General features: G+C 43.5%; 1 protein-coding gene across 4 annotated transcripts in view; it reads left to right on the top strand.

Moving 5' to 3' along the window:
• FCHSD2 (FCH and double SH3 domains 2) overlaps positions 1–26,853 on the top strand; it is a 375,255-nt gene that overhangs the window by 217,255 nt on the left and 131,147 nt on the right. For all 4 annotated transcript variants that reach the window (XM_073612907.1, XM_073612906.1, XM_073612905.1 and 1 more), the window contains 2 exons: positions 4,072–4,148; positions 16,323–16,467. In XM_073612907.1, the coding sequence (XP_073469008.1) occupies positions 4,072–4,148; positions 16,323–16,467 (222 nt within the window). The remainder of the gene's footprint in view (positions 1–4,071; positions 4,149–16,322; positions 16,468–26,853) is intronic.

The raw sequence follows: 26,853 nt of genomic DNA, 5'->3' as shown, positions 1-26,853 counted from the left end.
TCTTTTTTCTACCTGACTAACTATGAAACTATAATGTTTTATATGCTTTAGTATTAAAAAAAATAACCCAAAAAACAAAATAATAAACAAAAGTTTTATATCCTTCAGTATTAAAAAAAAAATAAATAAGGAAAAATAATAAACTAATGTTTTATATGTTTCAGTATTAAAAAAAAAAAATCCCAAAAAACAAAATAATAAGCTAACATTTTATATCCTTCTGTATTTAAAAAAAAAATAAACTAACGTTTTATATCCTTCAGTATTAAAAAAAAAAAAAATTGTTTATTATTTTTTTTTTTTTTTTTTTATACTGAAGCATATAAAACATTAGTTTATTTTTACTTTTATTTATTTTTTTAATACTGAAGGATATAAAACGTTAGTTTATTTTTTTTGTTTTTAATACTGAAGGATATAAAAGGTTAGTTTATTATGTTGATTTCCCTGCTGTTTCTACTAGGAGTGTATCCGACCTCTAAATTTCATGTAGCGTTGTGTTCAATCATGCATAGGCTGTTCACAGCATAGTAATAAACCAGTCTTCTCAAACGAGATTTTGCACTAGCAATCTGCTGCTTGGAGGTGGTAAATATGAAATATCCACATGCTATGTTTTCCCTTTCACCTGACCGAAAGACTTGTTTATTATGTTTTGAGCTTTAAAAAGAAAAAGAAAAAAAAAAAGTCATATGAAGGCAGTGCAGATAGGCCTTTAATGCATTGCGACCCGTTTTTCTAAATAAAATGCATAGTAGAAATTCTGGGAATACTGTACATGGAGTATGTGAAGTAAGCAATTATTTCTGGTTCACACCTATGCAGGTTGCATATCCCAGGTGCATTTTGCGTTTTTCAATACACGTTTTTGATCCAAAGAAGTCTATGGAACCAAAAGCCAGAAAAAAATTCCCTGGTCCTTTCCATAAAATGCACAGATGTGAACTACATCCATAGAAAACCATGTTATATGGACTGTAATGTGTTTCTGCAAAAGTGAAAACACAGGCCCGTAGACGTGGTGTATCTGGATTTTGCAAAAGCATTTGACACAGTTCCCCATAAATGTTTACTGTACAAAGTAAGGTCCGTTGGCATGGACAATAGGGTGAGTACATGGATTGAAAACTGGCTACAAGGGCGAGTTCAGAGGGTGGTGATAAATGGGGCAGTGGTGGAATTACCAGGGTCGCAACAGTCACACTTGCGATGGGGCCCGGCATTCCGCCACTGTGGGGGGGGGGGGGGGGCTTAGCGGGGTTGTTATTCACACGGCTCTGAGCGGAGATCGGTGTCTGTCATGGTGGAACAGTAGCACAGAGATAGTCACGTTATACAGAAATCAACCGCGCTTAGGATAAGGGTAGGAGAAAAAAGGTTGCTGCCTCCCCTAGGGGAACTTACATTAGTGAAAAAACAAACAGAAGAAAGGGGTATGTGGCGCTACCTAGTAGCCAAGGGCCCACAGGTGTGTATGGGGAGAGTGAAAAGACTGCACCATAAGTGTAAACTCCTCACCGGCGTACTTCTCCTGAAACCCCAAACTAGGATAAAAAAAAAAATCAATACCTCATGTATAGGTATCCCTGTGTGGTATATATAAGTGTAATAATAAAGGGCATACGCACTGTCAGACATGTAAGTGAACTCCAGTGTAAGTGCACCCCTAATGTGGAAGGTAAAAAACACGATCCAAAATTACCTAGTACCTGTGCAGGCCTGAAAATTAAAAGAGTGGCATGTACATCCTAGCAACTACATACCACAAGTGCATAACAGGTGATACAGTACAACAAATATAAATGTTGATTCTAAGTGATGTTACATCCAACTATCAAAATAAAAAGTGAAAAATAAGCAAAAAGATATAAACAAGTGAAAACGCATCCAAAAGAAAAAATTGTTTGTATCAGATGGTCACAGGTGTGTTAACCCACATTATAGGCATGTAGCACAGTCCGAAAGGGTTAAACCACACTTCAAAGGCATATATAACGCCTGTATGGATGATAAGGAATCAGTCCTCACATAAATTAATAAAAAAACGTTTGTATAAGGTGTAAATCTGGTTATGCTCAGGTGTATAGCAGAAAAACTATAGGTGACTTGAGTGCTCGTAGTGTCTTCAGGTGACTTTTGTGCTCTCCCTCAAGGGTCCCCACTCACCAGATCCAGTCACCTCAGCAGGGGCAACACTCATGTGGATATAACCAATGCGATCAGTTCACCACGATGTCTGCTGTAACTGTTCCCAAAGCATTCCTCTATCTCCAGGTAAGAAGAACACATTCAAAAAGTCATATAGGTATGCAGCCAGCTTCTATAAATGAACATACCTATATGACTTTTTGAATGTGTTCTTCTTACCTGGAGATAGAGGAATGCTATGGGTAGGGCTGGGGAAAAAAATCGATCTAAATCTTGAATCGAGCTGAGAGGTTAAATCGATTCAAAATTTAAACAAATCGATTTTTTTTTCTTCACCGCGCCGGTCCTTAGGCGCTGCGGGCATGAGTTTTTAGGCGACGCCGCGGCTTCGGCCGGAATGCCGCGGACTAGGCTGAAGCCACGGCCTCACCTAAAAACTCATGCCCGCAGCGCCTCAGGATCGGCGCTGACACCGTGCCGGTCCTGAGGAGCTGTGGGCATAGAGTTTTTAGGTGAGGCCGCGGCTTCGGCCTAGTCTGCGAGGCCGGACGCCGTGGACTAGGCCGAAGCCGCGGCCTCGCCTAAAAGCTCGTGCCCACAGCGCCTCAGGACCGGCGCGGTTTCCAAAGGAAAAAAAAAAAAACTCGATTCGAATCGTGAATCGAGTTTTTTTTTTTTTAAGAGAATCGAAGATTTTTTTTTTTTTTTAAGAAAATCTCCCAGCCCTAGCTTTGGGAACAGTTACTTTATCTGGTCGTGCGACGCTGTACCCAAATAAAACTATCATTTTTTTCCTCACAAATAGCACTTCCTTTTGGTGGTATTTGATCACCTGTGCCGTTTTTCTTTTTTGCGCTATAAACAAAAAATAAAAACAACCATTTAAAAAAAAAAAAAAAAAAACACACAATATTTTTTACTTTCTGCTATAAAACATATCCAATAAAAAAAAAATCTAATTTCTTCATCAATTTAGGCCAATTTGTATTCTGTCTGCTACATATTTTAGGTAAAAAAAAATCCCAATAAGCGTATATTGATTGGTTTGCGCAAAAGTTATAGCGTCTACAAACTATAGGATATTTTTATTTTATTGTTTTTACTAGTAATGGCAGCGATCTGCGACTTATAGCGGGACTGCGACTTTGCGGTGGACAAATCGGACACTTTTGACACTTTTTTGGGGACCAGTGATACTGTCACTGTATTAATGACACTGGCAGGGAAGGAGTTAACATCAGGGGCCATCAAAGGGTTAAATGTGTCCCTAGGGAGGGCTTGCGTTAACTGTGGGAAGACAGAGTTCCATGTCCCTGCTTAGCAGAAGCACATGATCTCTGTCTCCCCTCCTCACAGAACAGCGATCTGCCTTGTTTACATAGGCAGACCGCCGTTCTACCTCTCTCGGGAACGATCGGTGGGTCCCGGCGGGCTCCCGCTGTGCCCAATCACAACAGGAGCTGGGTGCCGGCATCGCCGCAGACCTGGAAGACACAGACGCAAACCTGTACGTGTTTTCGCGCAGAAGAGTGACCACCGCCCCACAGTAGATGTACACGGAGGCGATCGGCAAGTGGTTAAAGGCTAAGTTCACCTTTTTTTTTTTTTTTTTATCCTAAATTCCAGCTACCATATGTACCATTAATGTACCTCTGTTGCAGAAAAACACTAACCATGAGTGAAAGAAAAAGTTTTTGTGTTATCATTCATATTCTCTGAAAAATGGCCAGGAAATCATAAATTCTGCCAGGGTATGTAAACTTATGAGCACAACTGTATATGGAGACTTCAAGTGAAAAGTTAATTGTTTAAGCTATTTCATAAACTGACTTTTTAAGCAGATTTGAGAAATTAGCACATCATTTGTGTGATCTTATTATGTACATTTGACTTGTTTTACATGAATAGTTGTTTGTTTTCCAGACTATACAGAAATTAGCCAGCCAGTACTTGAAGAAAGAGTGGCCTGTGTTAAAACCAGATGAAAGGAGCGAGTACAGGTAAGGAATTTCCACCGCACATTTATTTTATTTTATTTTTTTTTTTTTTTTTGTGATATTTGAAATAGACAAATGCAAAGGAGATTCAGAGGCTGCTCCCTTTTACTCTTATTACAACTCTTGAAGGCAGGCTCACATTTAGCACTATGTTAGGCCACTTGAGTACCAGCCTGTAATGCCCCTTCATTTCCAGTGCTATGATACTTGTGCAACACAATTGATTTTATACATTTTTTTGGGACCAATAAAACTTTTTCTTTTGGTGGTAATTAACCGCTTCAGCCCTGGAAGATTTTACCCCCTTCCTGACCAGAGCACTTTTTGCGACTCGGCACTGCGTCGCTGTAACTGACAATTGCGCGGATGTGCGACGTTGCACACAAGCAAAATTGACGTCCTTTTTTTTTCCCACAAATGGAGCTTTCTTTTGGTGGTATTTGATCACCTCTGCGGTTTTTATTTTTTGCACTACAAACGAAAAAAGAGCGACAATTTTGAAAAAAAAAATGCAATATTTTTTACTTTTTCCTATATAATAAATATACTCCAAAAATATATATATATATATATATATATATATATATATATATATATATATATATATATATATATATATAAAAAACTTTTTTTTCCCTCAATTTAGGCTGATACGTATTCTTCTACATATTTTTGTAAAAAAAAAATTGCGTATATTGATTGGTTTGCGCAAAAGGTATAGCGTCTACAAAATAGGGGGATAGTTTTATGGCATTTTTATTATAATTTTTTTTTTACTAGTAATGGCGGCGATCTGCGATTTTTATCGGGACTGCGGCATTATGGCGGACACATCGGACACTTTTGACACATTTTTGGGACCATTGGCATTTATACAGCGATCAGTGCTATAAAAATGCATTGATTACTGTAAAAATGTCACTGGCAGGGAAGAGGTTAACACTAGGGGGCGATCAAGGGGTTAATTGTGTTCCCTAGTGTGTGTTCTAACTGAAGGGGGGAGGGGACTGTGTAGGGGAGATGACAGATCGCTGTTCATACTCTGTATGAACAGACGATCTGTCTGTTCTCCACTCAGAGAACCGGAAACTGTGTGTTTACACACACAGATCCCGGTTCTCCGTGTGTCAGCAGCGATCGAGGGAGCCCGGTGGTGATCATGACCGCCGGGCACTCGCATCGGCTCCGGGGGCGAGCGTGTGCGCCCCCAGTGGCCACAAGGTGAAGCGACATAACATTACGTCATTTCGCCCAGCCGTGCCATTCTGCCGCAGTACGACTGCGGCGGCTGGTCGGCAAGTGGTTAAAGAGGAACTAACGTCTGTAATACCGATACCCACAATAGATGCCTGCGAGGTCCCTCGTCTGGTCCGGCACCTTCTCCCTGGCTTCTTCCCGGTGCCGGTCTTCGGTTGTCTTGATTATCTGACGCAGGATGATGCAATTCCTGAACATGCACAACAATTCAGCGATCCTGGCATACAGGCACTGTGCCGGTATGTACACTGTACAGCTCAATATACTGTGTAAAGCAGGTAGGTTTATTTTTATTGCAGAAGAGAAATTGCATGTCTATTCTGCAATGAAGAACCTGCCTGCTGTGGGTTTTTTTTTTTTTTTTCTAATTTAGACTTTAGTTCCACTTTAACACCTGAGTTTTTTTTAGATTTTATTATATAAAGGAGAAGAAGAACAAATATTTTGAAAAAAAAAAAAAAAAAAAAGTTTCCCTTTGTTAAAATAAAAAATTCCAGGACAGTACAAACACCCCGGAAATGGCCCCTTTTTGCAAAGTAGAGAGCCCAAGGTGATCCATTTTGCTACCCCAAATTTTTTGAAAATGAAGAAACATGCCGGTTAAAACATTGTGCTTGGTAATGGTGAGCACACAGATCATACACAGGGGAATAATTGAGAGGAAGGGGTTAAAGGTACAAGGTTTTTACCTTTTATACATGAAGGTGAAAAACCCGTGTGCAGCAGCCCCCCTAATACTTACATGAGCCCTTTCTCAATCCAGTGATCTCCACGAGAGTCTGGTCTCCCTGGGGACTTGCACTCCTGATTGGCTCCCGCTGCTGTCAATCACAGCCAGTGAGCCAATCAGGAGACAAGGGGGGTGTGGGGCCAAGCCGCAGCTCAGCGTGTGAATGGACACATGGAGCCATGGTTCGGGATCGCGTCTGCTTGCGTGCCCCCACAGCAAGTTACTGCGGGGGCACCGCCACTGTGGCCAAACCACAGCACTGTGCATAACAGGCCTCCTCAGACCATCCAGAGCGGCTTAATCTGTATCTGTGAGTCTGCTGATGAGAAAAGGTATTTAGCAGTTTATATTTACTAAAATAATTGCATTTCCATATTCTGTGTACTGTGGCAGACCAGATATAGTGAATGCAGGGACCTGGGTTTAGTAACTCTTAAAGTGGTTGTAAACCCTTACAGACCACTTTAACCTACAGGTAAGCCTAGATTAAGGCTTACCTGTAGGTGCAAGAAATATCTCCCAGACCTACACGGTTAAGGAGATACTTTCCTAAAAACGGGCACCGATGTCTACAGCGCATGCGCCGGAGTGACGTTATCGCTGCTCCACCCAGTCACAGCGCCGGAGCAGCGATACCTGGAAGTCACTCCAGTTATCATAGCGGCGACGGAGGAGGTTAACGAGGGTCGCTTCGGGGGGCTTCGATCACAGGTAATTCATAATGAGCTAGTATGCTATGCATACTAGCTCATTATGCTTATATCCTGCAGGATGTTTTTTTTTTTTTTTTTTTTTTTTTTTTTTTTTTATAGAGGGGGTTTACTTCCTCTTTAAAGAGGAACTTCAGTCTGCTCACATAACTTGTAATAAAAACCATATTTGCCATTCTGAAGCTTCCCTCCAACCACTTTGCATATTATTTTATATATACTGTAATTCTGTACTTGCCAAATATGCTGCAGAAATATCCCTCCACTGAGTGGCTGCAACCATTTTACCGGGGGCAGCTGAAGCTGCTGCCTGTTCACTTCCTGGATTTACACACAGAGGCACACCTCCAGCTCTGCAGCTCTCATTGGCCCTCTTATGACTCTTCCCCACTCCCTTCCTGGCAAACTTTCACAAGAGTGAGAGAGAGAGCAGTGCATGATGTCATAAGCCTAGGGCTAATGACCAGACAAGAAACAGGAAGTAGGCTGTATAAGGTATTTACTGGCAGAAAAAAAATGTTTTACTATCCAATGTTAAAACAACAACAAGGGCAGAAGATTTATTAAATGGAAAGATGAAAAAATGACTAAAGTTCCGCTTTAATATAACACTTCTATTAACCACTTGACGACCGCCTCACGCCGATTTACGTCGGCAAGGTGGCACGGACAGGCAAAATCACGTACATATACGTGATTTGCCTTCCGCGGGTGGGGGGTCCGATCGGACCCCCCCCCCCCCCCGGTGCCCGAGGCGGTCGTCTTTTGTCCAGCGGCGATCAGAGGTGAGGGGGAGGCCATCCGATCGTGGCCCCCCCCTCGCGATCGCCGCCGGCCAATCAGATCACTTCCTTTGCTGCTGTATGCTAAACAGCAGCAAAGGAAATGATGTCATCTCTCCTCGGCTCGGTATTCCGTTGCAGCGCCGAGGAGAGAAGACTTCACTGTGAGTGCACCAACACTACACACACACAGTAGAACATGCCAGGCACACAAAACACCCCGATCCCCCCCCCAATCACCCCCCCCCCCCCCTGTCACAAACTGACACCAGCAGTTTTTTTTTTTTTTTTTTTTTCTGATTACTGCATTGGTGTCAGTTTGTGACAGTTACAGTGTTGGGACAGTGAATATTAGCCCCCTTTAGGTCTAGGATACCCCCCTAACCCCCCCAATAAAGTTTTAACCCCTTGATCACCCCCCGTCACCAGTGTCGCTAAGCGATCATTTTTCTGATCGCTGTATTAGTGTCGCTGGTGACGCTAGTTAGGGACCTAAATATTTAGGTTCGCCGTCAGTGTTTTATAGCGTCAGGGACCCCCATATACTACCTAATAAATGTTTAACCCCTTGATGGCCCCCTAGTTAACCCTTTCACCACTGATCACCGTATAAGTGTTACGGGTGACGCTGGTTAGTTTGTTTATTTTTTTTAGTGTCAGGGCACCGCCGTTTATTACCGAATAAAGGTTTAGCCCCCTGATCGCCCGGCGGTGATATGCGTCGCCCCAGACAGCGTCAGATTAGCGCCAGTACCGCTAACACCCACGCACGCAGCATACGCCTCCCTTAGTGGTATAGTATCTGTACGGATCAATATCTGATCCGATCAGATCTATACTAGCGTCCCCAGCAGTTTAGGGTTCCCAAAAACACAGTGTTAGCGGGATCAGCCCAGATACCTGCTAGCACCTGCATTTTGCCCCTCCGCCCGGCCCAGCCCACCCAAGTGCAGTATCGATCGATCACTGTCACTTACAAAACACTAAACGCATAACTGCAGTGTTCGCAGAGTCAGGCCTGATCCCTGCGATCGCTAACAGTTTTTTTGGTAGCTTTTTATTGAACTGGCAAGCACCAGCGGCCTAGTACACCCCGGTCGTAGTCAAACCAGCACTGCAGTAACACTTGGTGACGTGGCGAGTCCCATAAGTGCAGTTCAAGCTGGTGAGGTGGCAAGCACAAGTAGTGTCCCGCTGCCATCAAAAAGACAAACACAGGCCCGTCGTGCCCATAGTGCCCTTCCTGCTGCATTCGCCAATCCTAATTGGGAACCCACCACTTCTGCAGCGCCCGTACTTCCCCCATTCACATCCCCAACCAAATGCAGTCGGCTGCATGAGAGGCATTTTCTTTATATCCTCCCGAGTACCCCTACCCAACGAACCCCCCCCAAAAAAGATGTCGTGTCTGCAGCAAGCGCGGATATAGGCGTGACACCCGCTATTATTGTCCCTCCTGTCCTGACAATCCTGGTCTTTGCATTGGTGAATGTTTTGAACGCTACCATTCATTAGTTGAGTATTAGCGTAGGGTACAGCATTGCACAGACTAGGCGCACTTTCAGAGGGTCTCCCAAGATGCCATCGCATTTTGAGAGGCCCGAACCTGGAACCGGTTACCGTTATAAAAGTTAGTTACAAAAAAAAGTGTAAAAAAAAAAAAAAAAAAAATATATAAAATAAAAAAAAAAATAGTTGTCGTTTTATTGTTCTCTCTCTCTCTCTATGCTCTCTCTCTTGTTCTGCTCTTTTTTACTGTATTCTATTCTGCAATGTTTTATTGTTATTATGTTTTATCATGTTTGCTTTTCAGGTATGCAATTTTTTATACTTTACCGTTTACTGTGCTTTATTGTTAACCATTTTTTTGTCTTCAGGTACGCCATTCACGACTTTGAGTGGTTATACCAGAATGATGCCTGCAGGTTTAGGTATCATCTTGGTATCATTCTTTTCAGCCAGCGGTCGGCTTTCATGTAAAAGCAATCCTAGCGGCTAATTAGCCTCTAGACTGCTTTTACAAGCAGTGGGAGGGAATGCCCCCCCCCCCAACGTCTTCCGTGTTTTTCTCTGGCTCTCCTGTCTCAACAGGGAACCTGAGAATGCAGCCGGTGATTCAGCCAGCTGACCATAGAGCTGATCAGAGACCAGAGTGGCTCCAAACATCTCTATGGCCTAAGAAACCGGAAGCTACGAGCATTTTATGACTTAGATTTCGCCAGATGTAAATAGCGCCATTGGGAAATTGGGGAAGCATTTTATCACACCGATCTTGGTGTCATCAGATGCTTTGAGGCCAGAGGAGAGATCTAGGGTCTAATAGACCCCAATTTTTTCAAAAAAGAGTACCTGTCACTACCTATTGCTATCATAGGGGATATTTACATTCCCCGAGATAACAATAAAAATGATTAAAAAAAAAAAAAATGAAAGGAACAGTTTAAAAATAAGATAAAAAAGCAAAAAAATAATAAAGGAAAAAAAAAAAAAAAGCACCCCTGTCGCCCCCTGCTCTCGCGCTAAGGCGAACGCAAGCGGCGGTCTGTCGTCGAACGTAAACAGCAATTGCACCATGCATGTGAGGTATCGCCGCGAAGGTCAGATCGAGGGCAGTAATTTTTGCAGTAGACCTCCTCTGTAAATCTAAAGTGGTAACCTGTTAAGGCTTTTAAAGGCTTTTAAAAATGTATTTATTTTGTTGCCACTGCACGTTTGTGCGCAATTTTAAAGCATGTCATGTTTGGTATCCATGTACTCGGCCTAAGATCATCTTTTTTATTTCATCAAACATTTGGGCAATATAGTGTGTTTTAGTGCATTAAAATTTAAAAAAGTGTGTTTTTTCCCCAAAAAATGCGTTTGAAAAATCGCTGCGCAAATACAGTGTGAAAAAAAAAAATGAAACACCCACCATTTTAATCTGTAGGGCATTTGCTTTAAAAAAATATATAATGTTTGGGGGTTCAAAGTAATTTTTTTGCAAAAAAAAAATAATTTTTTCATGTAAACAAAAAGTTTCAGAAAGGGCTTTGTCTTCAAGTGGTTAGAAGAGTGGGTGATGTGTGACATAAGCTTCTAAATGTTGTGCATAAAATGCCAGGACAGTTCAAACCCCCCCCAAATGACCCCATTTTGGAAAGTAGATACCCCAAGCTATTTGCTGAGAGGCATGTCGAGTCCATGGAATATTTTATATTGCGACACAAGTTGCGGGAAAGAGACAAATTTTTTTTTTTTGCACAAAGTTGTCACTAAATGATATATTGCTCAAACATGCCATGGGAATATGTGAAATTACACCCCAAAATACATTCTGCTGCTTCTCCTGAGTATGGGGATACCACATGTGTGAGACTTTTTGGGAGCCTAGCCGCGCACGGGACCCCGAAAACCAGGCACCGCCTTCAGGCTTTCTAAGGGCGTGAATTTTTGATTTCACTCTTCACTGCCTATCACAGTTTCGGAGGCCATGGAAAGCCCAGGTGGCACAAAACCCCCCCAAATGACCCCATTTTGGAAAGTAGACACCCCAAGCTATTTGCTGAGAGGTATAGTGAGTATTTTGCAGACCTCACTTTTTGTCACAAAGTTTTGAAAATTGAAAAAAGAAAAAAAAAAAAGTTTTTTCTTGTCTTTCTTCATTTTCAAAAACAAATGAGAGCTGCAAAATACTCACCATGCCTTTCAGCAAATAGCTTGGGGTGTCTACTTTCCAAAATGGGGTCATTTGGGGGGGGTTTGTGCCACCTGGGCATTCCATGGCCTCCGAAACTGTGATAGGCAGTGAAGAGTGAAATCAAAAATTTTCACCCTTGGAAATCCTGAAGGCGGTGCTTGGTTTTCGGGGCCCCGTACGCGGCTAAGCTCCCAAAAAGTCTCACACATGTGGTATCCCCGTACTCAGGAGAAGCAGCTGAATGTATTTTGGGGTGCAATTCCACATATGCCCATGGCCTGTGTGAGCAATATATCATTTAGTGACAACTTTTTGTAAATATTTTTTTTTTTTTTGTCATTATTCAATCACTTGGGACAAAAAAAATAAATATTCAATGGGTTCAACATGCCTCTCAGCAATTTCCATGGGGTCATTTAGGGGGGGGGGTTGTACTGCCCTGCCATTTTAGCACCTCAAGAAATGACATAGGCAGTCATAAACTAAAAGCTGTGTAAATTACAGAAAATGTACCCTAGTTTGTAGACGCTATAACTTTTGCGCAAACCAATAAATATATGCTTATTGACATTTTTTTTACCAAAGACATGTGGCCGAATACATTTTGGCCTAAATGTATGACTAAAATTTAGTTTATTGGATTTTTTTTATAACAAAAAGTAGAAAATATAATTTTTTTTCAAAATTTTCGGTCTTTTTCCGTTTATAGCGCAAAAAATAAAAACGGCAGAGGTGATCAAATACCATCAAAAGAAAGCTCTATTTGTGGGAAGAAAAGGACGCAAATTTCGTTTGGGTACAGCATTGCATGACCGCGCAATTAGCAGTTAAAGCGACGCAGTGCCAAATTGGAAAAAAGACCTCTGGTCCTTAGGCAGCATAATGGTCCGGGGCTCAAGTGGTTAAAGACAATCTTGTTTATGGTTTACATGGGTTGACTGCCTGCAGCTCTGGGCTGCCCCAGCCACATAAGCAGGGCACCCATTCATGCCGTATAGGCCACAGCGCTCGTTGCGAACACAGACATTGAATGTGATTCGCACGCGCGCATGTATGGTATGGCTGAGCTCACATTGGATTTGCACAAAAAAGTTGCGGGGACTTTTTTTTTTCCCCGCACTGGAACACCCATGCGATCTGATTCCTGTCCGAATCCACAGTTCGCACTGCGATCTGTGAACTGATCTGGGGGGGTGTCATTACCATTGTATTGATACCCACAGCGGTTCGCAGAGGGCAGTGTGAACTGCCTGTGGGAGGGATGCGATGCGATGCGGGAGTCGGCACTGGAATCACGCTGGTTCCCGCATTGCTATAGTGTGAACCCAGGCTAAAGGATACATTCACCTTTAGCTACATGTTACACCAAAATTTAGGGATAGTCTGCAGGAGCCTCACATTGCACCTGTAATCCCCTGATTGGGGGTGCAATGCTTTGTTCTTTAAAAAAAAAAAATCTTTTTTTTTTTTTTTTACCTGCAAAAACTGTATTCATTATTATTTTTTTTAAAGGGGAACTTGTGCTTTATTGGAACATTTCATTCAATAAATTTGAACTCGGTCCATTCATGTTACCCGTTCTCTCAGTGCCATTGATGCTTTGTATTCATTATGTTGGTTGCACAACATTTTTATTGGTCTTCCCTCCGTTGTTGTGTTTTATTAGTCTGCTGTTAGGAGTTTAGAACAGATGAGACACTAAAATGTATAGGTTTTCCCAGCGGCCGCTCCAGACACAATGGGATGATTTAATAAGATGTCTTGTTCCGGTCACTTTATGGTCTACTAATGAATTCCCCGTGGTTCTGGGCTGTGGTGTGTGATGTATCTCTCTCTCTCACAAAGTAATGGGACACGCATTTGTCGGAATCTGTTTTTAAGGTTGGCTTTTCCAGGAAGCATAACACCTCCGGGGACACATAGGGAAAGGGTAGCAGGTGTTACACCGTATACAATAGACAGGAGGACAATCCGTTCTTTACACCGCTTCCTTCTGCCTTTTTGGTGCTGCTATAACTGCTCAGATGTAGGGCACTGTAGCTGCAGAATTATGTTTTGAGTTTAACCACTTAAGGACCGGAAGGATTTGCCCCCTTAATGACCAGGCCATATTTTGCGATACGGCACTGCGCCGCTTTAACTGACAATTGCGCGGTCGTGCAACGTTGTACCCAAGAAAAATTGATGTCCTTTTTTTCCCACAAATAAAGCTTTCTTTTGGTGGTATTTGATCGCATTTTTTTTTTTTTTTGCACTATAAACAAAAAAAGAGCGCCGATTTTTTACTTTTTGCTATAATAAATATCCCAAAAAAAAAAAAGTCTTCATCAGTTTAGGCCAATATTTATTCCTCTACATATTTTTAGTAAAAAAAAAAAAGCTCTAACTGTATATTGAATGGTTTGCGCAAAAGTTATGGCGTCTACAAAATGGGGGATATATTTATGGCATTTTTAGTACTTATTTTTACTAGTAATGGCAGTGATCTGCAATTTTTAGCGGGACTGCATCGCACACTTTTGACACTTTTTTGGGACCATAGACATACATATACAGCGATCAGAGCTAAAAATAGCCACGATTACTGTATAAATGTCACTGGCAGGGTTAAGTGTTACCTAGGGAGGGGTTTCTAACTGGGAGGGGGGGGGGTGACTGACTGGAGGAGGAGAGAGATCATTGTTTCTGATCACTAGGAACAGCAGATCTCTCTCTACTCCCCTGTCAGAACGGGGATCTGTCTGTGTACATTGACAGATCCCTGTTCTGGCTCTCTGTGGAGTGATCGTGGGTGGCCAGCTGACATCGCGGCCATGCGCATCGCCTCCGCTGGCGTGCGTGCGCTCCCTATCGTTTTCAAAGTGGCCGATGTATACTTACATCAGTTCACACAGGGGAGCCAACCTGCTGCAGTATGACAGCGGCTGGTAGGCAAACAGTTAAATAATGTATGGTAATGGGAATAGGAATGTTTGGTGTTTTTGTATGGTATTTAGTATGTTTTAGACAAAAAAAAAAAATATTTTTTTTTTTTAGGCAATTAAAGTGCTACTAAACTCAGGACCTACATTCACTATATCAACAGTAAAATCAGTCTGTATATGCAGAATAGCATGCTTGATATACGCACTGTGGAACTTAAGGGGTTAATCCTCTGCATTGTGTAAAAAGGCTGTTTGATCCTGTATGGACAGATCCTCCTCCTCCTGCAGGGTCTCTCTAGGCAAGGCCAGGTAGGACACAGTGAGGTTAGTAAAGCTGCACATGCTCAGTTTGGTCTCTATTTGCTGGAGAGAACATTTCCTTGTTTGAGCTGAGCTTTTCAGGTCACATGGTATGACATGAGACATTTGGGTGTGTATACAGATGCTAAATGACAGCCCAGTCTCTCCCTCCCTCCCTCCCTCCCTCCTCCATGCCCAGTAACTAAAAAACAACACAGTGGGTGGGATGTCACATCTTCATTGATGGACGACCTGCCTCCCATAACAGCATGAGGACGACACAGGCTGTAGTGGAAATCTCCTCCTACCTGAACACTCAGCATTCAGACAGACCCTGCAGATTATCACTGACTGTGGTATACAGATCAGCCAAAAAAGGTATATAGCGACAGTATTTGAATGTAAAAAGAAGATTTATAAGCTGTGGGCACTGGGGGGGCAGATGAACTATTTTCATATTACTGGGTTTAGTAACACTTTAATGTGACCCTGTCATCACAGGCTCGTTTGCAAAAGAAAAGACAAGCCCTGCAAACCAAAAGGCACAATATTTTATTTTCTAAAGGTCGTGCATTGAAACTCCTCTGCTCCCCAAGCTGCTTCAGATATTGGATGGGATATTCCCCCACAATGGTTCCTATCACCGGCTTGTACATCCTGTAATGACGTATGAGCTGGTCAGGGGAGCAGGCACTCACACACCCAGAAGTGTGGAATACCCGCAGCTGGCAGGGAGCAGGAAAGCAGTGTTTCCAGACACAGGTCCCTGGAAAGGTAAGTACAGCGGAACCTTGGATTACGAGTAACGCGGTTAACGAGCATTTTAAAAGACGAGCAACTTTTTAATAAAAATTCTGGCTCAGTTTGCGAGTGTTGCCTCGCAAAACGAGCAGAATTCAAGCTAATGGGGTGTGCAGTACTGCATTTGGCCAGAGGTGCAGGGGGCACCGGGGAAACTCGGAACGGTTCGGGGCCGTTCGGAATCACTCGGAAATACTGCGTTCCCGAGTCTTTCCGAGGCTGTCCGGCGCCTCCCCCAATCTCTGGCCACATGCGGTATTGCATGTAAAAGAAGTCAATGCGGAACGAATTATCTTCGTTTCCATTGACTTCTATGGGGAAACTTACTTTGATATGCGAGTGCTTTGGATTACAAGCATTCCCCTGGAATGGATTATGCCCGTAATCCAAGGTTCCACTGTATAGTGCTTCTTCCTTTACAGGTCTGTTTTTCTTTTGTAAGTAACCCTGTGGTAACAGGGTCACTTTTAAAGCCCAACTTTGGGCAACTAAAAAACTATCCCTAGCAGTGGGGCTTTGTCTGTATTGGAAGGGTTACCTGCTTGTTTTGCTATAGGGCATTGATATGCAATTAGCGGACCTCCAGCTGTTGCAGAACTACAAGTCCCATGAGGCATAGCAAGACTCTGACAGCCACAAGCATGACACCCAGAGGCAGAGGCATGATGGGACTTGTAGTTTTGCGGGAGATCCGCTAATTGCATATCTCTGCTATAGGGGAACAAATAAAAGTTGGACATATCTGATCCTCCTCTCCTCCCCGCAGCTAGACCAGTCCCCACAGCATCTTGTCCCCAATGCTCCGCCATCCTTGGGTCCTTGTGTCTACAAGACCAAAGCAAAGGTCTACAGCCAAAGCAGGGATAGTCCACCGTTGGAGCTGGGGGAGCACTTTGAGCTTTAAAGGGGAGTGTTGATCTCCTGATCCCCCCCCCCCTCTGTGCACTGTGGTTTTTCCAACTGATCCTTACATCACTGTTTTTATTTTTATCTGCAGGAACATATACACGGTATGGAAATCGTTCTTAGAAGGCACAATGCAGGTGGCACAGTCCCGGATTAACATCTGCGAGAACTACAAGAACCTGATCTCCGAGCCGGCCCGCACTGTGAAGCTGTACAAGGAGCAGCAGCTAAAAAGGGTACGGTCTTCCGCTTGGTCTCTTCTCTTGGTTTTTAGGGTCTCGTTAAACTACTAATTAAAACCTACTTCTTTAAAAAATTTTGGACCAGGGGATGTCATCACTGGGTCTCTGTGATTCTCTATACCAGGGATCTCCAAACTACGGCCCTCCAGCTGTTGTGGAACTACATGTCCCATGAGGCATTGTAAAACTCTGACATTCACAGACATGACTAGGCATGATGGGAATTGAAGTTCCTGAACAACTGGAGGGCCATAGTTTGGAGACCCCTGATCTATACAATGCACGCTAATCATGGCTGGTGGGAGGGGCCGGCGGGGTGCTGTACAGAGCGTCCTGAAAACATCACAGCACCCCGACTCTGATACTGTGGGTTGGCTCTTGATAGGAGTTTTATTATTAGGTGTCAATCTGTACCTCCTGGAAGTGTCAGAGGCCAAGGCCGAGGTAAGTAATCAGTGGGCATTCCTAGGTGGGCTGTATTGCATGCAGACCACCCTACCCTGTTTCCCCGAAAATAAGACCTAGCGTGATTGTCGGTGATGGCTGCAATATAAGCCCTACACCCCAAATAAGCCCTAGTTAAAGTCCTTGTAGGTATTATTTTCAGGGTAGGGCTTATTTTCGGGGGAAACAGAGGTAGGTAACGCCCACAGATGATATTGAGCTTTTCACTTCAGAGACCGGAGCTCCTCTTTAAATACTATATAAGGGACATGAATCCAAGGTGACACTCCACTAGGAGTCACGCCTGTCTGCTTCTTATAACCGTTGTACTGTGTGCAATATTGATTCCAAAACACATTGTTAAAAGATTGCATTTCCAGTGCAAGGTGCGGAATGAATGTGAACACCTGATGGCTTTCTCTTTGACATTCGCGGTTTCTGCATGGCTTGCCGTGCCAGCTCTCTGTGTGCGCTGTAAGCGGACTGAGCTGTCGGGGCAGCAGATGACGTGCCAGGCATTTTCTTTCTTCTATTCTGGTGATTTGCAGAAATGACTGTTTTCACACTATAGCATCATTCTAAGCACCTGCTCCTGGTGCCTTGGCTCCCTAATTTCTTCCCCTGGGTCCCTGTATATTGTGATTTGTGGCCAGGTCTGTCCTCAGGGAGCCTGAAGATCGTATGTACCTTCTAGAACAGAGGGTATCATGCTGGTGATAATGAATGGCTTCCAATGGAGGTATGACTCAGACTTGTATTGGGCCAGGGCCATTTTTAAAGGGAAAGACCATATAGTATTTATATTTATAATATATAGTCTCTCTCTCTCTCTCTCTCTCTCTCTCTCTCTCTCTCTCTCTCTCTCTCGTTCTCGTTCTCGTTCTCGTTCTCTCTCTCTCTCTCTCTCTCTCGTTCTCTCTCTCTCTCTCTCTCTCGTTCTCTCTCTCTCTCTCTCTCGTTCTCTCTCTCTCTCTCTCTCGTTCTCTCTCTCTCTCTCTCTCTCTCTCGTTCTCTCCCTCTCTCTCTCTCTTTCTCTCTCTTTCTCTCTCTCTCTCTCTCTCCACACGCACACACTGTATTACCAAAAGTATTGGGACACCTGCCTTTACATGAATTTAATGACATCCCAGTCTTGCTCCGTAGGGTTCATTATTGAGTTGGCCCACCCTTTGCAGCTATAACAGCTTCAACTCTTCTGGGAAGGCTGTCCACAAGGTTTAGGAGTGTGTCTATGGGAATGTTTGACCATTTTTCCAGAGGCCCATTTGTGAGGTCAACCACTGATGTTGGATGAGAAGGCCTGGCTCACAGTCTCTGTTCTAATTCATCCCAAAGGTATTCTATCGGGTTGAGGTCAGGACTCTGTGCAGGCCAGTCAAGTTCCTCCACCCCAAACTCGCTCATCCATGTCTTTATGGACCTTGCTTTGTGCACTGGTCCAAATCATTTGGTGGAGGGGGGATTATGGTGTGGGGGTTGTTTTTCAGGGGTTGGGCTTGGCCCCTTAGTTCCAGTGAAGGGAACTCTTAAGGCAGGGATCCTCAAACTACGGCCCTTCAGCTGTTGCAGAACTACACTTCCCATGAGGCATTGTAAAACTCTGACATTCACAGACATGACTAGGCATGATGGGAATTGAAGTTCCTGAACAACTGGAGGGCCATAGTTCAAAGACCCCTGTTTTAAGGCGTCAGAATACCAAGACATTTTGGACAATTTTATGCTCCCAACTTTGTGGGAACAGTTTGGGGATGACCCCTTCCTGTTCCAACATGACTGCACACCAGTGCACAAAGCAAGGTCCATAAAGACATGGATGAGCGAGTTTGGGATGGAGGAACTTGACTGGCCTGCACAGAGTCCTGACCTGAACCCAATAGAACACCTTTGGGATGAATTAGATTGGAGACTGCGAGCCAAGCCTTCTTGTCCAACATCAGTGCCTGACCTCACAAATGTGCTTCTGGAAGAATGGTCAAACAGTCCCATAGAGTCCTGATGGACAACAAAGTTTAGTGGAGTTTATCCCAGTAGATTTTAAAGTAGAACTACAATGTATCAGAGCACCACAAGCCAAAAGCGCTATTTAAATCATTTTTTAAACTTCAAAGCAAACTCCACCATCCATCCATTTCTCTATGCTTTATTTTGCTAAAAAAAAAAACACACTTTGAAAAATATCCCCCTAGCATTTCTGGCTGTGGCCATCTTGAGTAAGGGCAGATGATTCGTGTAGCATTTAGTTCCTGGAATCCATCTGCCCTTAGCTCACATGCAGCAAGGAGGGTGTGCTTATCTACAAAACCCCTCCCCCTCTCCTGAAGACTACTGGGATGTATGACATCATTTGCCTAGGCCTGGAAATTAGGAAGTAACAAAAGAAATGTAAAAAAACAACTTAAAACAAGTAAATATGATGTACTTTTCTATCTATTTACTGTATATACTCGAGTACAAGCCGACCTGAATATAAGCCGAGGCACCTAACTTTAGGACAAAAAACTGGGAAAACGTATTGACTCGAGTATAAGCCTAGGGCGAGAAATGCGCAGCTACTGTAAGTGGAAAAGAGGGTCAACGATGCCCATTTGCAGCCTCACTGTGCCCATTTGCAGCCATAGGTCCCCCGAACTTCAAACTTGGTAGTTAAGGGTTCCTAGATGCCCCCTAGCTGCAGCCAAAATTTGGGGTCTCTGGACCCAAAGGGTCCCGAAATGACATTGCTGCAGATGGACACAGTTAACCGAATTTGGGGCCCCGTATCTCTGGGCCACTTAGTGCTAGGAACCCCAAATTTGGTGTGCAAACCCAGTCGAACTAGCACCACAATATATCCAAAGCTGGGGTTCCTAGCACCAAGTGGCCTCAAGATACGGGGCCCCAAAAATCGGTTCAGAAAATGTCAAGCACTTTTCTGCAGTAGAGAATTACATTTTCCGAACCGATTTTTGGGGCCCCGTATGTCGGGGCCACTTGGTGCCAGGAACCCTAGCTTTGGATATGTTGTAGTGCTAGTTCCACTGGGTTTGCACACCAAATTTTGGGGTTCCTAGCACTAAGTGGCCACGAGATACGGGGCCCCAAATTCAGTTCAGAAAATGAAATTTTTTGCTGCAGAAAAGTGCTTGACTCGAGTATAAGCCGAGGGGGGCACCTTCAGCACTAAAAAATGTGCTGAATAAACTCGACTTATACTCGAGTATATACGGTACTAATGTTAGCAGCATAAGGATTCAAAATAGTCAGTGTTCCTCTTTAAGCCTGAGTGCTGATGACATTCCTTCATGTACAGGTGGCCACTATAGGGAGTGTTCTGATGTGCTTATGAAGTACAGTCAGGAACAGCAAGCAAGTAAAAATGTCAATGTCGTCTCAAGTTCACTTTCCGGTAAATTGTTAAACAATACAAAAAACAAAACAAAAAAAAACGATGGACTCAGTGGAAGAACACTGAGGAGTCACTAAACATCATTCTTATCCGGTGTATACAACAGAGGTGTTAGAAACTCTCTTGGATTACATTTTTAAAGGGCCACTTTACCTTTTTAGAGATGTCCCTAAAGTATAACTAGAGGAAATTTTTTTTATATATAGTTTTGGATAGAGTAGAGCTAGATTAGAAGACCTGTCAATTTTTATTGCTGTTGTTTCCCCATTATGGAGATTCAACCTTTCTAATTGTTGCTGTTTTACGGTCATCATTATAAGTAAAAGAAAATCCCCAAATTTTGGGTGGTCCCCAGTAATAGAGAGGAAATCTTTCAATGGGGACACTAGTCAAGCTAGCCAAAGGATTCCCTTTAATTTGCAGTGATTTCCTCTCACTTCCTGTTTGGCTATGGGACAGGAAGTGAAGGGAAATCTCCACAATGGGATACAGATGGCAAAAAAAAAAAAATCTGACAGGGGTTATAACCTTCCCTTTCTCTGTCCAAAAAACATTTTTTTTGCCTATAGTTCACTTGCCGACCGCTGTGCGCCAATATACGTCGGCACAATGGCAGCGGTGGGCATATGGGCGTACCTGTACGTCCCCTTTAATTGGCGGGGCTAGTGGGCGCGCCCGCCACGTACAGCATAACCGTGTCCCGTGGGTCCCGCGGACTCGATGACCTCCAGTGTCCTGCGACCGTGTCACAGGGAGGTGGAAAGGGGAGATATAAACAAGGAATATCCCCGTCCTGCCTAGTGACATGATAGGGCTCTACTGCTCCCTGTCTTTGGTAGCAGTGATCTCTGTCATGTCAGTGGTAGCCCACCCCCCCCCTCCCCCCACAGTTAGAACCACTCTCTAGGTCACACTTAACCTCTTGATCGCCCCCTAGTGTTTAACCCCTTCCCTGCCAGTGTTATTTACACAGTAATCAGTGCATTTTTATAGCACCGATCGCTGTATGAATGACAATGGTCCCAAAATAGTTTCAAAAGTGTCCGATGTGTCCACCATAATGTCGCAGTCACGATAAAAATCACAGATCGCCGCCATTACTAATTAAAAAAAAAATGAATAATAAAAATGCCATAAATCTATCCCCTATTTTGTAGACGCTATAACTTTTGCACAAACCAATCAATATACACTTATGATTTTTATTTTTTTTTCACCAAAAATATGTAGAAGAATATGTATCGGTCTAAACTGAGAAAAAAAATGTGTTTTTATATATATTTTTGGAGGATATTTATTATAGCAAAAAGTAAAAAATATTGCTTTTTTTTTCCAAAATTGTCGCTCTTTTTTTTGTTTATAGCGCAAAAAATAAAACCTGCAGAGGTGATCAAATACCACCAAAAAAAAAGCTCTATTTGTAGGAAAAAAAGGACGACAATTTTGTTTTGGCGTAACGTCGCACGACCATGCAATTGTCAGTTAAAGCGACGCCGTGCCGAATCGCAAAAAGTGCTCTGGTCAGGAAGGAGGTAAAATCTTCCGGGGTTGAAGCGGTTTATAAATCTCAAGACCCTCTTGAGTAAAGGACACCTGGAATAATACTTTCTTCCCTCCCTGATTCAGCAATCGTTCCTCTGGCATGGTTCCAGACGGCTCCTCTTCGTATTGCCCATGTGTGCCAATGGTCCTGTTAAATTTCTATGGGACAGCCGTACTCTGAATAGATCCCTGCAAGCATGCGCAGTATAAAGAGGATCCAACTGAGACCATGTCGGAGAAAAGATCGCTGGATTGGGGAAGTATTATTCCAGGCATCCAGCACTCAGAGGGGCATTCTATACGGGTGCCTCCGCTTAACAGAATACACTTGCTCAGCGGGCGATCGTTCTGCTGATCCCTGCTGAGCAGGCAGATATTAGGTCCCTGTCTGCTCTGCTGTGCAGGACAGACACAGTCCCCACTTTCCTCTATGGGGAAGTCAGATGGAAACGGACCGCCTGTCTGTTTCCATCCAATCCGATCCACCGGACGGATGGAAAATAGAACCACCATCCATCTGTTTATGGCAGACAGGATCAGATGGCAGCGTCATGGGGGTGTCACGTCCGCTGACACCTTCCGCGCCATAGATGATACTGCAGGGTCCGACGAGGTCCACATGGAAATACTGATATACTGGCCTGATCAGACAGCCCATGTGAAAGGTCCCTTATATCTGGCTTTACCTTTATGGCCCTTTAGGGAAGCTTTACCTGACTTCTGTCCCTTTTGGCAGCCTGTGAAAGTGGAACGAAATGTGGGAAACTGGCCAAAACATAAGCCATGCTTGCAGATTTGTGTATCGGTCTGGCGCGGTTAGAGACATGAGAACCTCATTAGTAGCGACTTCTGAAAGGAGTGTTGGGATGTTGTTTTATGGACAGTTTTAGATGCTGGTAGTGCTTAGTTTTTTTTTTTTTTTTTTTTTATTCAGAGACACGCAAACCCCGAGTCATGGTTTATAGACCTTTTGAATTGTATTTCCACTTATGCGGTCAAATTTAAAAAAATATTTCTTAGTTTCTTTGGCGCAGGTTTGCACATAGGAGTCTGTAGCGAGGGTCAGCAACCTGTAGATCGCGGTCTACCAGTAGATCGTGGCCAGGTGACTGGTAGATCGTGGTGTGGGCTTGCTGACCCGCCATCTCAAAGCATCAGAGTGCAATGCAGAGGGACTACTTGTAAAGTTAAAGGGGTTGTAAAGGTTTGTGTTTTTTCACCTTAATGCAGCCTATGCTATGTCACTGGCTCCCCAACCCCCCTCCCCCGCCCAGTTTTACTTACCTGAGATGTGGGGAGGAGCCGCTGGGGGACCCCAGAAGAGTAGGTTCGGGGGCCACTCTGTGCAAAACAAGCTGCGCAGTGGAGGTAAGTATGATATGTTTGTTTTGGTTTTTTTTTTGTTTTTATTTTTACCTTTATAATCGCTTTAAGCTGTAGTAGGGAGCAAGAGCCGCATAAGCCGATGCCTCCTCTGTAGTGCCGGCTCCTGTCCCATGCGGAGTGATACCACCTGCACGCCACCTCTTATCCCGGCCAGCGGTCTCCAGAGTGTTACCAGCCGCAGTTAAGAAGAGATCTTCAGGTCTATGTAAAGCAATACATGGGGCATAGTATTATAAGGCTGCTTTTACACTGAACCGCAATTCAACTGCAGGGATTTACCACTCAGGACACTGATTATGGTTGCAATGCTCTGCAGGCTTCAATGCAAACATTTAATAAAAGCACTTCTTTTTTTATTACTATGGATTTCATTGAACTTGTGACCGTTCACTCCAGCATCCAGCACAGAACTTTGAGTTCTATGCTGGATGCTGGAGTGAACGGTCACAAGTTCAATAGTTGTGGTGACTGTGCTCTCTATAACAAATAACGTTCTTTACACACTCAAGTGGTTCTTACTCACCATTGGCAGGGTCTTTTTCCTCTTTTTTGGCCCCAGTGGGTCCCCTGGCCTCCCCTCCTGGTCTGGTTTTTGTGTGGGGGAACTGGGTCAGCTTTTCAGGCTAGGCACCCCTCTTTTTGAGACACGCCACTTGTGTTGGATCTCCAGCAAACTGGGAGCATCTTTTTGCATTCATATGTTTTAAATCTGCATGGTCTAAAAGGGTTGTCATCTCAATATACAGTGGAGACCGAAAGTATTCAGACCCCCTTAAATTTTTCACTCTTTGTTATATTGCAGCCATTTGCTAAAATCATTTAAGTTCATTTTTTTCCTCATTAATGTACACACAGCACCCCATATTGACAGAAAAACACAGAATTGTTGACATTTTTGCAGATTTATTAAAAAAGAAAAACTGAAATATCACATGGTCCTAAGTATTCAGACCCTTTGCTCAGTATTTAGTAGAAGCACCCTTTTGATCTAATACAGCCATGAGTCTTTTTGGGAAAGATGAAACAAGTTTTTCACACCTGGATTTGGGGATCCTCTGCCATTCCTCCTTGCAGATCATCTCCAGTTCTGTCAGGTTGGATGGTAAACATTGGTGGACAGCCATTTTTAGGTCTCTCCAGAGATGCTCAATTGGGTTTAAGTCAGGGCTCTGGCTGGGTCATTCAAGAACAGTCACGGAGTTGTTGTGAAACCACTCCTTCGTTATTTTAGCTGTGTGCTTAGGGTCATTGTCTTGTTAGAAGGTAAACCTTCGGCCCAGTCTGAGGTCCTGAGCACTCTGGAGAAGGTTTTTGTCCAGGGTATCCCTGTACTTGGCCACATTCATCTTTCCCTCGATTGCAACCAGTCGTCCTGTCCCTGCAGCTGAAAAACACCCCCACAGCATGATGCTGTCACCACCATGCTTCACTGTTGGGACTGTATTGGACAGGTGATGAGCAGTGCCTGGTTTTCTCCACACATACTGCTTAGAATTAAGGCCAAAAAGTTCTATCTTGGTCTCATCAGACCAGAGAATCTTATTTCTCACCATCTTGGAGTCCTTCAGGTGTTTTTTAGCAAACTCCATGCGGGCTCTCATGTGTCTTGCACTGAGGAGAGGCTTCCGTAAAGCCATAAAGCCCCAACTGGTGGAGGACTGCAGTGATGTTTGACTTTCTACAACTTTCTCCCATCTCCCGACTGCATATCTGGAGCTTGGCCACAGTGATCTTTCTTTACCTCTCTCACCAAGGATCTTCTCCCCCGATAGCTCAGTTTGGCCAGGTGGCCAGCTCTAGGAAGGGTTCTGGTCATCCCAAACGTCTTCCATTTAAGGATTATGGAGGCCACTGTGCTCTTAGGAACCTTAAGTGCAGCAGAATTTTTTTTTGTAACCTTGGCCAGATCTGTGCCTTGCCACAATTCTGTCTCTGAGCTCTTCAGGCAGTTCCTTTGACCTCATGCTTCTCATTTGCTCTGACATGCACTGTGAGCTGTAAGGTCTTATATAGACAGGTGCGTGGCTTTCCTAATCAAGTCCAATCAGTTTAATCAAACACAGCTGGACTCGAAGGTGTAGAACCATCTCAAGGATGATCAGAAGAAATGGACACCACCTGAGTTAAATATATGAGTGTCACAGCAAAGGGACTGAATACTTAGGACCATGTGATAATTCAGTTTTCAGACTGGGCCGAAGGTTTACCTTCCAACAAGACAATGACCCTTAGCACACAGCTAAAATAACGAAGGAGTGGCTTCACAACAACTCAGCGACTGTTCTTGAATGGCCCAGCCAGAGCCCTGACTTAAACACACTTGAGCATCTCTGAAGAGACCTAAAAATGGCTGTCCACCAACATTTACCATCCAACCTGACAGAACTGGAGAAGATCTGCAAGGAGGAATGGCAGAGGATCCCCAAATCCAGGTGTGAAAAACTTGTTGCATCTTTCCCAAAAAGACTCATGGCTGTATTAGATCAAAAGTGTGCTTCTACTAAATACTGAGCAAAGGGTCTGAATACTTAGGACCATGTGATATTTCAGTTTTTCTTTTTTAATAAATCTGCAAAAATGTCAACAATTCTGTGTTTTTCTGTCAATATGGGGTGCTGTGTGTACATTAATGAGGAAAAAAAATGAACTTAAATTATTTTATCAAATGGCTGCGATATAACAAAGAGTGAAAACTTTAAGGGGGGGTCTGAATACTTTCCATCCCCACTGTATATAACACTTAGTATTCTCGCTTAATTATACCCTTGAGGAAGGAGATACACATATGTGCTCCGTAACGCGTCGGATGCAAGAATTACTGGTTTACTACTTGTACTATGTTGTGATGACAGCACTGTAAATTTGTTCTATTTTATCTTTTTTATGTGTTTTTTATATTTTGTACTTATTATATTGAATAAACATTTTTCAAACTAGATTGTTTTTTCTCAAACGATTTCTGTGCCTTAAAAGTCCACCACAAGGGGATTTTGTTTCTTTTCTATATTATTGGATGCGGCACAACCCAATGCTCAATTATAGCCGACTCACCATTTGCATGATTTCCAATGAGTACCATTTCATATCTGTTCGTCTTCAAGTCAGTCCCTGCACTACTTTGGTCCAACTTTGATGTGACTTAAGGTCCATAGATACAGGCATTGCTTCAAGTCGCGGCAAAATCGCACAACTTTCAAGTCGCACAAGTGTGACAGAATGGTGCTCAACCCACCCCCCCACTCTCCTCCTCACTGGCTGTGATTGGCAGCCATTGGGTCCCGCTGCCGTGTCTTAGCCAATGAGGAGGCAGAGACCCAGGAGAGCAGCCGCTCTCATGCACATCGCTGGTTCTGGATCGGGCTCAGGTTAGTATTGGGGGGGGGGGGGGGGGGAGCTGGATATTGAAGAATGCATGAAGGCTAGAAGCCTCCAGGCTTTACAACCACGTTAACGTTATATAGAAGGTGGAAGCTAAGTAGGATTTTTCACGTTTTTCTGAAAAGAGCAATTAGAAAGGTAAGCAGACATTTTTAAATATTTTTTTTTTTAAAGTTCTGCTATGTGAATGGAAACTTGTAACAAAAATAAAGTGGGTGTTCTCCCAATTTGGCTGAGAAGGG

This window comes from Aquarana catesbeiana, linkage group LG02, assembly GCF_042186555.1.
Source record: "Aquarana catesbeiana isolate 2022-GZ linkage group LG02, ASM4218655v1, whole genome shotgun sequence".
NCBI classification, from domain to species: Eukaryota; Metazoa; Chordata; class Amphibia; order Anura; family Ranidae; genus Aquarana; species Aquarana catesbeiana.
This window is presented reverse-complemented; position numbering and strand designations above follow the sequence as displayed.